The sequence below is a fragment of the Pagrus pagrus genome (genome assembly GCF_965226575.1).
Source record: "Pagrus pagrus genome assembly, chromosome: 16".
NCBI lineage: Eukaryota > Metazoa > Chordata > Actinopteri > Spariformes > Sparidae > Pagrus > Pagrus pagrus.
Window position 1 is genome coordinate 23,741,290 of NC_140200.1, and position 13,262 is coordinate 23,754,551.

Consider the following 13,262-nt stretch of genomic DNA (forward strand, 5'->3'; position numbering starts at 1 on the left):
AAGTTTGATGTGTGAAACAGTGGGAAAAAAATACATAAAGTTTTGTTATAAATGTTATGTAGGTTTAGGAAAAAAGATGCTTTGTTTCATAATACTCCCTTTCACAAGGTTTACCATGTGGTAGAAAGGACAACATCTCCCAGGAGTGTTTTGCAGTCTTTTTCCAAAGTCACAGAGCCACGAGGTTACAAAAACATGATTGCTGAGTGGCAGTGATGAACCTGGAGCAACATTAATTATACACAACAAAGCCATATCAGATCGTGGGTCCTCAGTATGGCACTAAGAAACATGTTCATATATTATATCATTCTATAAAAACAACATAAAATAACAAACGCCAAAAATGTAAAATTGTCAGAAAATCACTTTATTGGAGTTCCTGTAATGCATCATGGGTTCACTCCATAGATACAAGCAGTGATTTGTTCTGGTATTTTGAACACTTTAACTCTGTATGACACTTTTGTTGAAACAAGAGTTTTCTGGCAGAAACCTTTAGCGTTATTTCTCTTTCATTCAGACTTTATTCTACTTCAGGTTGGCTTTGCATTCCCACCCTGAGACCAACCTTAGTGTTCATTCAGAAGTTTAAACTGGAAAATACAGTCGCTTTATTTGTCCGTCCTCATCTGATAACACTGAATCTTGAGGAAACAACATTGAAAACTTCAGCTGCACCAGTCGGGACAAACTAAAGATTTAAACCGTTACAAAAGGCACCACATAGTTTCAGCTACACAACCACACACGCTATTCTCAAATAACACCACACACACACCTCCTGCACGCCCTCAACTTTAGCTTGCATTCTTGGCGTTCCTCTTCTTCTTCTTCTTTGGTGTTTGCTTCTTAGAAGAGTTGGCATTGGAGGAGGCAGTCGTTTCAGGTGACTTTTCCAACTCTGTCTCGGTTTGTGCTTCTGCTGCTTGTGCTGGTTCAGCCTGGACCTGCTCTTCTTCCACTGGGATCACTGGTTTGACCTCACCAGTCTCGACCGATACCTCAGCCTCTGCTGCTTCTGGCTTCAGGTCAGTTGGTGGATTGGTCTCGACTCTCTCAGGCTCTGATGTTGCTACAGCAGGTTGCTGCTGGATCTCCTCAACTGGTTTCACTGGTTCCACCTTTTTCTCCTCCACCTGGGGATGAACTTCTACTGCTTCTTTTTTTACGTCTGCGGGCATCACTTCAGAAGTGTTCTCCACAGGCACGGCTGGCTTTGGGACCTCCGGCTGTGAGAGAACTGGTTCTGTGGCCTCTGGTTTTACTTCCACCACCTGCTCAGTGACTGAGACCACCTCCTCCTTGACCTGAGTTTTGGTTTTGAACTGGGTGAACGCAGAAGCCATCAGATCTTCTTCAGTGTCTAAATCATCCTTATCCTTTTCATCATCGTTGTCACTGGTGGCAGCCAACAAGGAGTCGGCAAACTCCTGCAGCTTGGTCTGCTGCTCCCTCAGACGGCTCATGTCCTCTGTCAGGACCGGGTCCTCCTCCTGGATCTCCTGGAGCTCCACAGGGGTCAGCAGGGCGGACTCATCAGAACTTTCAGCGTCAGGGACGTCATCAGAGTTGGAGCTGCCAAACACCTTTGATGGGATGTTGGAGTTGGCGGTGCGGACTTGCTTGATCTTGGCATAGAGGACAACCCTCTCCTTTTGGAGGATATTACACAGCTTCTCCAGCTTCGAAATCTTCAGGACGAACAGGTCGTACTCTCTGGCTTTATCTGCTCTCTGGAACAGACGGAGGAGGGACGGAGAACATGAGAATACAACTAGAAAAGTAAGACAAATGTTTGGCATTTGTCTTTCAAACATGATAATGTAAATGTATCATCTTCTCCAAAAACAACAATCAGGAAGAACTATGCTGAGAGTCCATCTGGGACCTCATGGAGCATTCAGGTGCACCTCTTAAAATCAGAAATTTTGCCACAATGTTTTTCGAAAAAGTGATAGTTTCTATTTTTTCTCATATTACTTTGTTGAAATACAAAACCCCACTCTATTACATTCTTACAGAAGCCCTGAGGGGTGAGTGAGATTTTTTTCTTTTCTTATGATCCATTTTCTAACTTTGATCTAAATTATTTTATTTTTTTACTTACACACAGAAAAGATTTTATTTGCTTAGTTTCACACATGAAAAAAATATATATTTTTCAGAAAAAAAAAAACATTTAAGGAACTTATAAAATTATCCTGACAAAACTTTTTTCCCCACTAGATCACAAGTCATAAACACAAGAGAGAAAATAACTTAGATCAGACTTTCAAAACGGATCACAAGAAAAAAAGATTCTCACAAACCCTAATTTTGTCACTTTGCTCACTTTGCTCCTGAGCTACTGCATCACCGTTCAGTTCAGCGGTACGTTCAGTCTGTTGCTGGTTCACACTGTTACATTTAGTTCAGTATAAGCAGGTTAATCTTAGCTCAGCAGCCAGCAGCCATCAACGTACCTCTTCCATCATGTCTGTCAGAGCCTTGTTGCAGTTCTCAAACCTCGTCTTCCACAGATTTGACTCTTTATCCATTTTCTTCATCTTATCTGACATCTAAGAGGGGGAAGAGTTTAAAAACACATGACTGCACTGACATCTGAAAACCCTTGACATTTACAACGTTAAACCAAATGTGTGCTCTTGATCTAGAAACATGGATTGCTCGAGGACTGGCAAAGAAAATTGAACAGAAAAATGATTATACAGAAAGCTCTGTTTCATTTTTCATTACATGATTAAACCATGTTAACGTCACATATTTGGATTCTGAGAGTTCACCACCTACATTATCCATCTCCTTTTTGAAGCGGGTGTAGATTTCATTGCTTTTAGCCAGAGTCGCCTGAAACTCGTCGAACTTCTGAGCGTACAGCGTCAGCTGTGAACAGACGGAAAGACGACAAAGTCAGACCGAACCACAGACAGACATGAAGGTAATATTCAAAACACACATCAACCTTCTGGACTTTAGAAAACAGCTGAAATATTCTGTCATATCATGTTTTTCTTTAAAAAATCCTTTAAAATGTCATCGTTCAAGGAGACCCAACTATAATCCCTCAAAGACAGCCCATCACGAGGACATGATTACATATCTAAAGAAGCAGAACCTGGTTTGGGCTCTGACTCATGGGAAACATAAGGTACTGGGTAATGACAGGCTCTCCAAGTGATGAATTACAAATTGCACTCGTCATTAATTACGAGCCTTACACACCGCTGGAGGCTATTAATCATTCATACCTGCAGGATTTTGCATTAACGTTACAAAAGAGCGAATCCAACCTAACATTCACCTCATCCTCAGCAGTCATCACATAAATTAACTCATTTGCAGAAAGAAAAGAGGAAATAGCTGCTTTTTGGTTTGTAAGTCAAGTCATTCAGTCTGGATACAAGGCTGTTTTCATCCTGAGGTGAACAAACTGATCGATCACGTGCTGGTTAAACTGTGGCTCAAACCAGTTTACATTCCTTATCTGATTGAGAAAGAACTTATACTAAGTTGGTGTGTTTCAGAGCCAGTCCCAAGTCCTTGAAGGCAGGTTTCAATAAATTTCGAGTCAAGATGCAAACTGAGACTCCTGAGTGTTTTCATCTTGTGGTGTTTGGACATTTTCACAGATAAAAACACGAAACTGAAACGTTTTTTCTTTCAAATCTCTCATCAAGTCTCACATCATTCAAGTCCAATTCCTCGTTTCTGTGACTTGCCTTCTGTGGTGGGATTTCACTCGAGTACTACCCTCCACCAATTTTCCACATTAAAGTGTGTTAACAGGTCTTGGGGAGTACTACTGCAATTGTAAAAAAAAGAGTGGTATAAAGCCTTTTGGTTAAGCTGCATTGTGGGTAGGGGCAGGGTTTGAATAGCAGTCCACCAGTGTGACTCATTATGGCTCGTTATACCTGCCGCCCACAATACCCACAATACAATTTAGCCACTGAGTTGCCAGTTGGGAGTATATTTTTTCGGTTTATTTCTTCTTTTAATTACAAGGATTTGTTGGTATTTTTATGGTTTTAATCATCTATTGTTATTTGCTTTATTCTCTTTTATTACTTTGTATTTCATTACTGTGTTTGTTGTGAAGCACTGTGTAACTCTGGTTACGAAAAAAACATATTATTATCATTATTATTATTAATATAATATATTATTGGATTAAAGATTCAGTATTCTCCCATGTGAGGTTTATTCCCAGCACAGTTTAAAACTTCATGTTGAATCAGAATCTACAAAAACAAATAATTTTACCTTTTTACCGAATAAATGAAAACTTTACAAACTCTATCCAGGTGGTATGTTACTGCGGTATAGGCCTGTGTTTTGTGAGTAATGTCAGTATTGCTGTCGTTGCTAATCAATGCTAACATTCATCTCATCCCTGCTGCTGCGCCGCTGTCACCAGGTGTGTGCTAGCTGTCCTCGCTGTCAGCATGTTAGTTTTGTCAGTGAGTATTCACCTGTGCCTGCATCACAGTCTCCTGCTCTCTGAGTGTCTTAGCCTGCAGTTTCCACTCAGCAGCCTGAACCAGTAACTGGTTAGAAGAGAACAGACGGAGACACATTAAAGACGTTTCTTTACCTTCTTCTTCATGGCCAGCTCCTGCTCCTTCATAGCGAAGCATTTCTTTGTTTTGTCAATAGCCTCCCTAAGCAACTACGGCAACAGAGACAATACACAGTCAATCTGGGTGAGCTTCACACATTAACGAGGACTAATGTGTTAATGAAAAACAAAGAGAGACTACAACAACTACAGAAACTACAACAACTGAGAAGAAGCATAAACATGTGTAAACAAAGAATAATCAAATTGTCTTTTCAATGGATGTTAATCAACCTTAAGTCAAGCCTCTAATTCTAACATCACAACACAGTTAATTGATTTTAAAGGAACAGTGCAGCTCAAAAATGTGAATTCAGTCATTTTCCCCTCCTCCCATGCTGATGGGGTCCACAAAACATTTCTGATCCCAAACTGATTTAAAATGATGTTATTTACAACCCTTTTTAAGCTGAAGTCATCACTGTAGCTGCTAAGCTATAAGTGTCTACCTGCACCCCGTCTGAAGTGGGTTTCTTTGGTTGTTTTTTACATTTTAAAACAAGTCTCCAGCTACTTCACTTGTTTAGGAGAATGCTGCAACGCTGTTTTGCTGTGAAGCTCCAGAAATGAGATAATGACTGGATTGACATTTTTGGGTGAACTGATCCTTTGAGGCATATTCATAAAATAAAATGAAAACAAACATATATCAAATATCAAACGACATGGCATGACAATGTCAGCATTAAAAAAACAAAAAAAACCTCCTGATATTCTAAATAGGGCTGTCAAAGTTAACGCAAAATTAACGGATTTATTATATTGTTTGAGCATGCAGTACCTTTGAGGTTATTCTGGGGAATATTCTGGACAGTATTTGTCATTGTTTTGGATTGATGCAATAATAATAAACACACATTTGCATAAAGCAATTATATTTGTCCCCTCCCATGTTGATAAGAGTATTAAAAACTTTAAATATATCCCTTTAAGGTACATTAAGAACAGATGAAAAATGTGCAATTTATCAATTAGAACTATTAATGGGTACGAAATGGAGAATATGAAAATCAAACTTTTGTCAGCCAAAACAGCAGACTACCTGACAATGTGTAGAACTGGGACCACGATAGTCAAGTCCTGGTTCTTCTTGTTAACGCGTAGGTTAATCACTAGCTGGTAGAAAACATAATACTCCCCGTCGGGGAATCGAACCCCGGTCTTCCGCGTGACAGGCGGAGATACTGTCCACTATACTAACGAGGATGGCTTTGCACTGAGTTTCGCTCATCTCTGTTCTGCTACCCGCGGTTCAGTCTCACAGGCACACTGTTCCACTTTGAAATTCTCACCACAACTTCAGAGAGTTTTAATTTGTGCTAGCATGCAGTGATGAGGCGGACCGTGCACCGTGTCCCTGCTCTGCGCAGAGGATGGTGATAGTCACCATTGATTGCAGCGTAGCAACGATCCACAGTATTCTCCTCGTGGTCGCGCATTTCAGAAACTGTCCGTATGTGGGGAGTTCATGGACTCCATCGCTTTTTTTTTATTATCACGATTAAATATTTGAATCTATCGACAGCCCTAATTCTAAAATGTGGAGAACATAATCTAAATGAAGATTTTCACACAGGCTGTATGATGACTCAAATAAAATGTCTGATAGTTGTTAGGTTCAAACTCACGTATTCCTTCTCTCTCTTGTGTTTCTCCTCGGCCTCGGCCAGCAGAGCGTTGGCCTGCTGCAGTTTGGCTTCAGTCAGTTTCTGCTGCAGGTCGCGGCGGTCGTTGATCTTCTCCAAACTCTGCAGAGACGAACAGTCTCAGTCTCAAACAGTGACTCTCTTTATCCGTTCATCCGTTGATAACTTTGTCCATCAATAGATTAATTGTTTGCTCGGTAAAGTTTCAGAAAATTGTAAAATAATTAAATATTGATTTGAAATGTCCTCGTTAACATATTCAACTTAGTTTTCCAACCAAAATATTCAGTTTTTTTTATCATAGACCCAAAAAAAACCCCAGCAAATATTCACATCTGATTTATGAATTATCAAAACAGTTGCAATCTTGCATTTGTAATTGGTCAATTTTTGGACTAAAAAACAATAATTAAATGTGCTATATGTAAAAATTGGCCACCTTTTGAATTTATCCTCCAAAAAATATGCAACATATCACCAGAGAAACTGCTAACTGCTCCTTTAGCTGCCATTAGCTCTTCTTCCTCTTAACTCCTTAAAGTATATAGATCTAAAACATAATGACCTGTAAAGACTTGACCTTTGTTGACCTTTGACCTTTGCCCCTCTTACCTCCTCCCTCAGCTCGCACTGGTTCATGAGACCCTCCAGTTTGTCAGTCAGGTTGGTGTTTTCGTGGCACAGCTTGTCGTTTCTGGCGCTGTGCTGCTCGATCTGAGCCTGGATTTCTGTAAGACTCGTCTGGAAGTGGTTGGCCATCTCCGTCCTCTTCTCCTCATCCTCCCTGCAGCGCTGAAGGGTCTCTTCCTGAAAGGGGGGGAGGGGGGCGGAGAGGGGCCGATGGATGGTAAAAGAACAAAGGGTTCAACTGTGGATTTGACTTTAACTTGCACTTTATTAATTTTTTTAAGTGACTGTTTGTTTTTTTCAAAGAAATTCTCCAAAAATTATGTAATTATAGTAAAATTATTGTTTATTATATAATTATTGTAAATTAATTTGAGACATTTTACGCAGTACATACAGAAGCTACTCAGACACCTCCAGCTCCGCCTACATACCCTCAGTGTGTCGTAGTGTCCCTGCAGCTCTCTGCACAGAGTCTCCAGTTTGCTGCGAGCTGTGATGCTGCGCTGACTTTCAGCCTGCAGCTGCTGCAGGACACACAGCTTCTTCTCATCACTGCGCCGCAAGGCTGCCTGCACACACATACACACACACACACACACGCACACACACACAGGTGGAAGATGAGAAGTTTGTTTTTTGCCGCCCCGTTATGTCTGTAATTATTACACATGAAAAATGTTATATTAACTGGATAAAAGACGTCGTCTCAGACACAAAACACTGTGAATGTCTGAGCTGTAGAAGTCTCCATATGTGAGAAACACATTCTCACCAGTTCAGCATATTTCCTGACCAGCTCTTTCAGTTTCTTATCTGGAGAAGAGAGCTTCTTCAGACTCTGAATGATGAGAGACTCTTCTGTAGAGAGACAGGAAAGAAGCTGCAAGTTTATTTTATCATAGACTAACAGCAGTGGAATACAGTACTCAGATCAAAACACACTCAAAGTACCCAGAGTTAAATCAAAGTAAAATTACTCATTCAGCCTCATTTGTTGACACTTTTGATGAGTGATGCTCATCAGAAAAATGTCTTTACATGTTGTCGTTGATGGCGTGCACCCTGAGAATCTTTTCTCTTCACGAACACCGTCTTTAATTGTGCAATGTGATTGGGTCATCATATTGTATATCACGTAGCATATCGGGGTAGCATGGTGTTTGAGACGACTGAAACCTTTAGCTGAAGGATAAATTTAAAATGATGCACAGTTCTTTGAGTTCTGTTGAGTTAGTTCGGTCAAAAAGCGTTGAGCTCCCATTTCACAACAATAATTTATATAAATTAAATTATTAACAGAATGTGAAGGAATAACAGTATTGATATTTTGACTTCTGTGGACTGTGTTGTGGAGATAACTTCTGAAGTTAGCATGCTAACCAGCTAACTCCGTCCCGGTGCAAAGTTCCTGTTTTAGCAGTGGAAACACTGACACTTTGCCGCTCCTCCAAGCTTCCAGTCCAGACCGCTAGCTGCACGGCTAACTGAGCTAACCAGCTAACGGCAGCTACAGTTGGCAGCAGTTAGCAGTTAATCAGGTGATATGCTGCCCCCTGTTTGTTTTGAGTATGAATAACCTAATAATAATAATAATATATAATAATATATCACACGATTCGATTTATAACCATTTATAGATTTATGTACATATCACTTTAATCTGAAATGAACCTCTGAAAAGTGGAGTGGAAGCATAAAGTAACGTAATAATATAAAGAAAATTAACTTTATATTAAAAAATATAAAGTTAAAAAAGGCAAATTGTACTAAAGTACTAGTAGCTAAAAACTGTACTGAAGTACAGAACTTTAGTGAGTGTACTTACTTACTTGCTTACTTACTACTAATTATACGCAAAAATAAAGACTTTTCACCACAGAGGACCTCATTCAAACTGCATAAAATGTCCAACAGCTGTCGAGAGAATTAATAACTGATTTCCACAGAGAAAAAAATGATTTCATATTTTAATTTTTTTGACTCGAGTATTTCTCACTCTGGCTGTATTTGGTATCAGTTCTTTCATTCTGTGTATGGTTCTATGTTCTATGTTCTATGTTCCGGCAGTAAGTGGAGACAACTTATTTAAGTTTAAATCAACTCTTAGTATAACACAACAAAAGTGTACATCCAATAGCATCATGGGAAATGTAGGATTCAGTGTTTTTGTTGTAAAAGATTTCTACTTTTTCTTTTTCTCTTTGAACATTAGCATCTTGTTGTCTCACCTTTCTCCATGGCAACTGCAGTGTCATCTTTTGCCTCCTTCTTCATCTTTTCCGTCTCAACCTCCACCCCACTCTGATACAATCACACATATGAAGCATTGTTTACATTCCCACGTGTCCACAGAAGTTACACATTATTTTACATATTGTTTTGATGTGTAAATCAGGTCTGCGTCACCTGTTTGTCCAGCATGCTGGCTGCAGAGCCGTAGGTGCTGATGATGTCCTCCAGCCGCCTGCTGAACTCCTCCATGGGGTTGATGTAGTCGGAGGAGGAGCTGCAGGCTGCAGGAGGAGCTGCTGCCTCACCGTCAGTGTCCGGAGAGGAGGAGGAGGAGGACTCCATGTCTGACTGGGGGGGTACCAACACTTCAGTTGTTTTCACCGATGTCTCCATCCTCAGAGCTCTGGGAGGAACAGAGGGACAGAAGATGTATAACTTACAGATTTACTACAAATGAAAACTAGTTTCTTGGCTAATTCTGACATGTTTGCTGTCATTAACATACACTATTCCTGAGAAATTTGCTGGATAAATACATTAAATATAAACAAAGAGTCAAATGAGCACAAGTTGCAAACTGTAACTCCACCACTACACCTGACACCAGTCTACAGTTTGCTTCTGAAAGGTGGACATTTCATCTGCTTTAAAGTTACTGGTAGTATGTTTTGAGTCTCATGACATCTTTTCACCTTGTTATTAGTAATTAATTCTCATATTCTTCTCATAATTCTCTATATTTTTTTAAACTTTCATACTTCCTGTTCAGTTCAGAGCAGAAGGAAAAGGAAGAAATTCACTGAACACAATCTAATAAAGTTCCAATTTCATCTTTTATGTTCTCTTGCTTTCTTTTTGTTATGAAATAAAAATGTACAAACATTCAGGTAGGCATTTAACTAAAGAGATAATAAGATGATATAATATTCTAAAGGAACACTGTGTAGTTTTGGAGAAGAGAAAGATCTTTCAATGACGATGCCTGAACTATGGTATTAGTATTTGGGCCAGGGGCGAGAAAAGCAAATGTGAGGAGGAAATTGTTTTGTTCATTATGCACTCCGCCTTTGAGACCTTAAAGGGCAACACAATTTATACTGTTTTACTTATACTGTTTATATGTGGCGGACCCTGCCACCTTTCTAGCTTCAAACAGTGTTCTGGGACCTTATTTTCCTCCGAGAACAGCTTGTTTATTCACTTATGGAAAAAAACAACATATTTCTGAGTTTGTATTATTACCTCATTAATACTGTAATGAGTATGTAAGTAATCAACAGGCCTTTTCAGACAGAGATTCCTCAAAAACGGCGAAAGGAAGACTCGCCTCTACACCACCTTTGTTTGTTCACACTGAACCAAGCAGCTCGGCTTAAAGCCACTGCAGTGTGTCATTTCATACAGCATGCTGGCATTGCAGAACCAGACAGGCTTGATGGCACACATCTGTTGAGATCTGTGTGTTTATTCAACGTGTTTCCACCTGTTAAATGTCTCAGCAAACTGTTTCTAATCATATGGATGCTATAATAAAGCGTTGTCATTGAGGTCCTGACCCACTCTGTTGCTACCTCCACTGGAGGATCAGCGGTGGAACTCAACTGTCCCCCATTCCTCCTCTATAACTTTCATACAGCCAGCCAGGCAGAATAACAGTGTGATATTGCCACCTTTGGAAGGCAGTGTGAAAGGGGATAATAATCTTTCTTATAAAACGACCTTTTCTGTCCCACTGTTGTAAATGTGATTTTTAATACTGACCAGTATGATGACCATTATAGTTTCTAGGGGTCGCTGGCTTCTGACATTTGATCTTGTTACTTTTGTCTGTGTGTGTGTGTGTGTGTGTGTGTGTGTGTGTGTGTCCTGTGGAATATATCCAGTATGTTTCCAGTGGCTGTTTATCCTCACAGCTCTGTGTCATGACGGCTGTTGATATTATTGTATCTGGTGAGTTAAAATTAGCCGTCTAAGGCAGCAGCCCCCACTCTGTCACTCTCTCTCTCTCTCTCTCTCACACACACACACACACACACACACACACACACACACACACACACACACACACACACACACCAGACCACACCTGTTACCATCTCATCTATTCTGAGAGCATCCAAATATGGTCAAACTGCCACACACATTAGGAACACACACAAATACTGCAGGAAACATGGGAATTTGTGTTGTTTTGTATGTTTTTTATAATAAACCCTGCCCCCCTCCCCTGCTGTAATAAGCTCGCAAAGAAAAATCAGGCTCTGCCCACTGAGCTATGCAACCAATCACAGTCCCTCCTCCTGACTCTCAAGCTGTCAACGCCTTGAAAAAAAACAACTTGTAATAATATCTCTACCTGCTGAATCCAAACTCAAAATGTGTGTTCAAACTCTGAATCATAACAAGGAGGGGTCGGACAAAATAATGGAAACACCACATGAAAAGGACACACGACAAAGGGAGTCCTGTTGGGCGAAAAGCTAAGCTAATGTAGACGAAATAAGACAATATTTTATATTCTTTTCAGGTCAAACTTATTGTCCTCATGTCCAAAATGAAAACTAAAGAACCTAAAAAAAAAGCGACCTTTCTTCTTGTTTTGTTGACTCTTATGAACGTCTGTATTATTGAGAGGAAACCCATGTGTTGGAGATTTTCCTCCATTTGCCACTCTGTCTCTCTGTCAAACCATATTTCTGCTTCCACAGCAGCTCAAAAGTTGTATGCAAACGCCTGCACACTGCCAATTAATTGCAATTAATTAAAGACAATTCATTATAGTCAAGATGAGCAACAGAAACAGACAATCAGTAATATTCTTTTCCACCTGTCAGAAGAAGGTGGAATCAAGAAAAACAAAGACTGTGAATGTTTGTAAAACCAGGAAGTGAACATGGACTTTTACACCAAAAAGATGTGACGACTAACAGACCAAAAGACCAAGAGAAGCTACAAACTCTATAGTAACAGTAATCTATGTGCTGTCAGAAGCTCAAAAACAGCAACAAAATAACACTTACATGTCTTATTTTTGAGATATTTAGTAAAATATAAAATAATCTAAAACACTCAGTTTCTGTATCATGTCACACATTTTTCAGTGTGACATGATGTGACATCAGTTTCCGGCCACAATCCACCACGTAGAGTACCATCAAATTTAGATTTATTCAGTCTTTAAATGTGAGTACTATAATTCTGCTCATGTCACATCAGAGTGTGACTGAAAGCTCTTTAAAGCTGTAAAGTGAGGACGTTATCTTAGAATGACTTCTCTGTCAGTCAGGACAATGACAAGGCAACTTGTTGTGTCATGGCGGCCATAATGGACGTTCTCCATGTGTTTCTCGTCATGTTAGTACACTACATTAACCAGATTAGCAGAACAGAAGTATTCCTAAAACACCAGCAGGTCGTTTTATTAACTTTAAGGAAAACACTTTTTTTTCCCCCAGACAAATTTGCTCAAGGAAGAATCACAGAAGTAGCAAAAGTTGTAGTTGAAGTAGTTAGATTTTGGCAACGACAAAACACAAATATCTGAACAAACACTTGACTGAAACAAGAGATTTTAAAAAGGAGAAAAGTGTCTTACCAGGATCAGTGGAGTGAAGGAGAGGAGGTGAAGAAGAGACGGATAGAGGCAGAGGAAAGAGAGAGGGAGGAGGAGGAGGAGGTGGAGGGGGAGGGTCCTGCTGACGAGCCAAACGACAGCTGACCCCCAAAATAACCTGAGAGGCTCAACTCACATGTACAGAGTGTGTGTGTGTGTGTGTGTGTGTGTGTGTGTGTGTGTGTGTGTGTGTGTGTGTGTGTGAGTGTTCTGACAGTGAATAGAGGAGGATGGGCTGTAGAAAAGCTTCCTGTCTGATTCTTGAAAACTTCAGGTTTAATGCACTGCAGGGCCAGCTCTAGCCACTTTGGTGCCTTAGGCAAGATTCACCATCACCACAATATATGGACAGCAGAAACATCATCAACAGTTAAATTACTCCTCAAACAAAAACAGTGCAATGCCCACAGTTACATACAACTAACAGAACTCACCAGGCTGCGTTGCGCTGGAGGTAGGTGGCGTGCTGGATGTGGTGGTGCTGCTGCTGCTTGTTGCCTGACCTGCGAGTGTACTAAAC

At 40.2% G+C, this 13,262-nt stretch overlaps 1 protein-coding gene across 2 annotated transcripts; it reads right to left on the reverse strand.

Annotated features, from left to right (window-relative positions):
* Positions 1-349: 349 nt before the first annotated feature.
* LOC311271879 (beta-taxilin-like) lies at positions 350-12,842 on the reverse strand. 2 transcript variants are annotated; one of them, XM_084377825.1, is made up of 11 exons: positions 12,725-12,842; positions 9,304-9,532; positions 9,126-9,198; positions 7,670-7,755; positions 7,329-7,466; positions 6,880-7,074; positions 6,250-6,369; positions 4,476-4,550; positions 2,794-2,886; positions 2,466-2,561; positions 350-1,736 (listed from the first exon to the last, which is right to left on the reverse strand). In XM_084377825.1, the coding sequence occupies exons 2-11, from the start codon at positions 9,520-9,522 to the stop codon at positions 801-803; spliced, it is 2,031 nt and encodes a 676-aa protein (XP_084233951.1). In that variant the 5' UTR covers positions 9,523-9,532; positions 12,725-12,842; the 3' UTR covers positions 350-800. The 2 variants fall into 2 exon arrangements, with proteins under 2 accessions (XP_084233951.1, XP_084233950.1); XM_084377824.1 differs by lacking the exon at positions 4,476-4,550 and adding an exon at positions 4,598-4,672.
* Between the last annotated feature and the right edge of the window lie 420 nt (positions 12,843-13,262).

Bases quoted from the DNA above. Each gene is read 5' to 3' on its own strand.
- LOC311271879 (XM_084377825.1), bottom strand. From the start codon at position 9,522: ATGGAGACATCGGTGAAAACAACTGAAGTGTTGGTACCCCCCCAGTCA. The intron at 7,467-7,669 runs GTGAGAATGTGT...ATGTGTGTGCAG, and splicing joins TCAGGAAATATGCTGAACTG to GCAGCCTTGCGGCGCAGTGA. The intron at 2,562-2,793 runs GTAGGTGGTGAA...TCCCCCTCTTAG, and splicing joins TCAAAAAGGAGATGGATAAT to ATGTCAGATAAGATGAAGAA.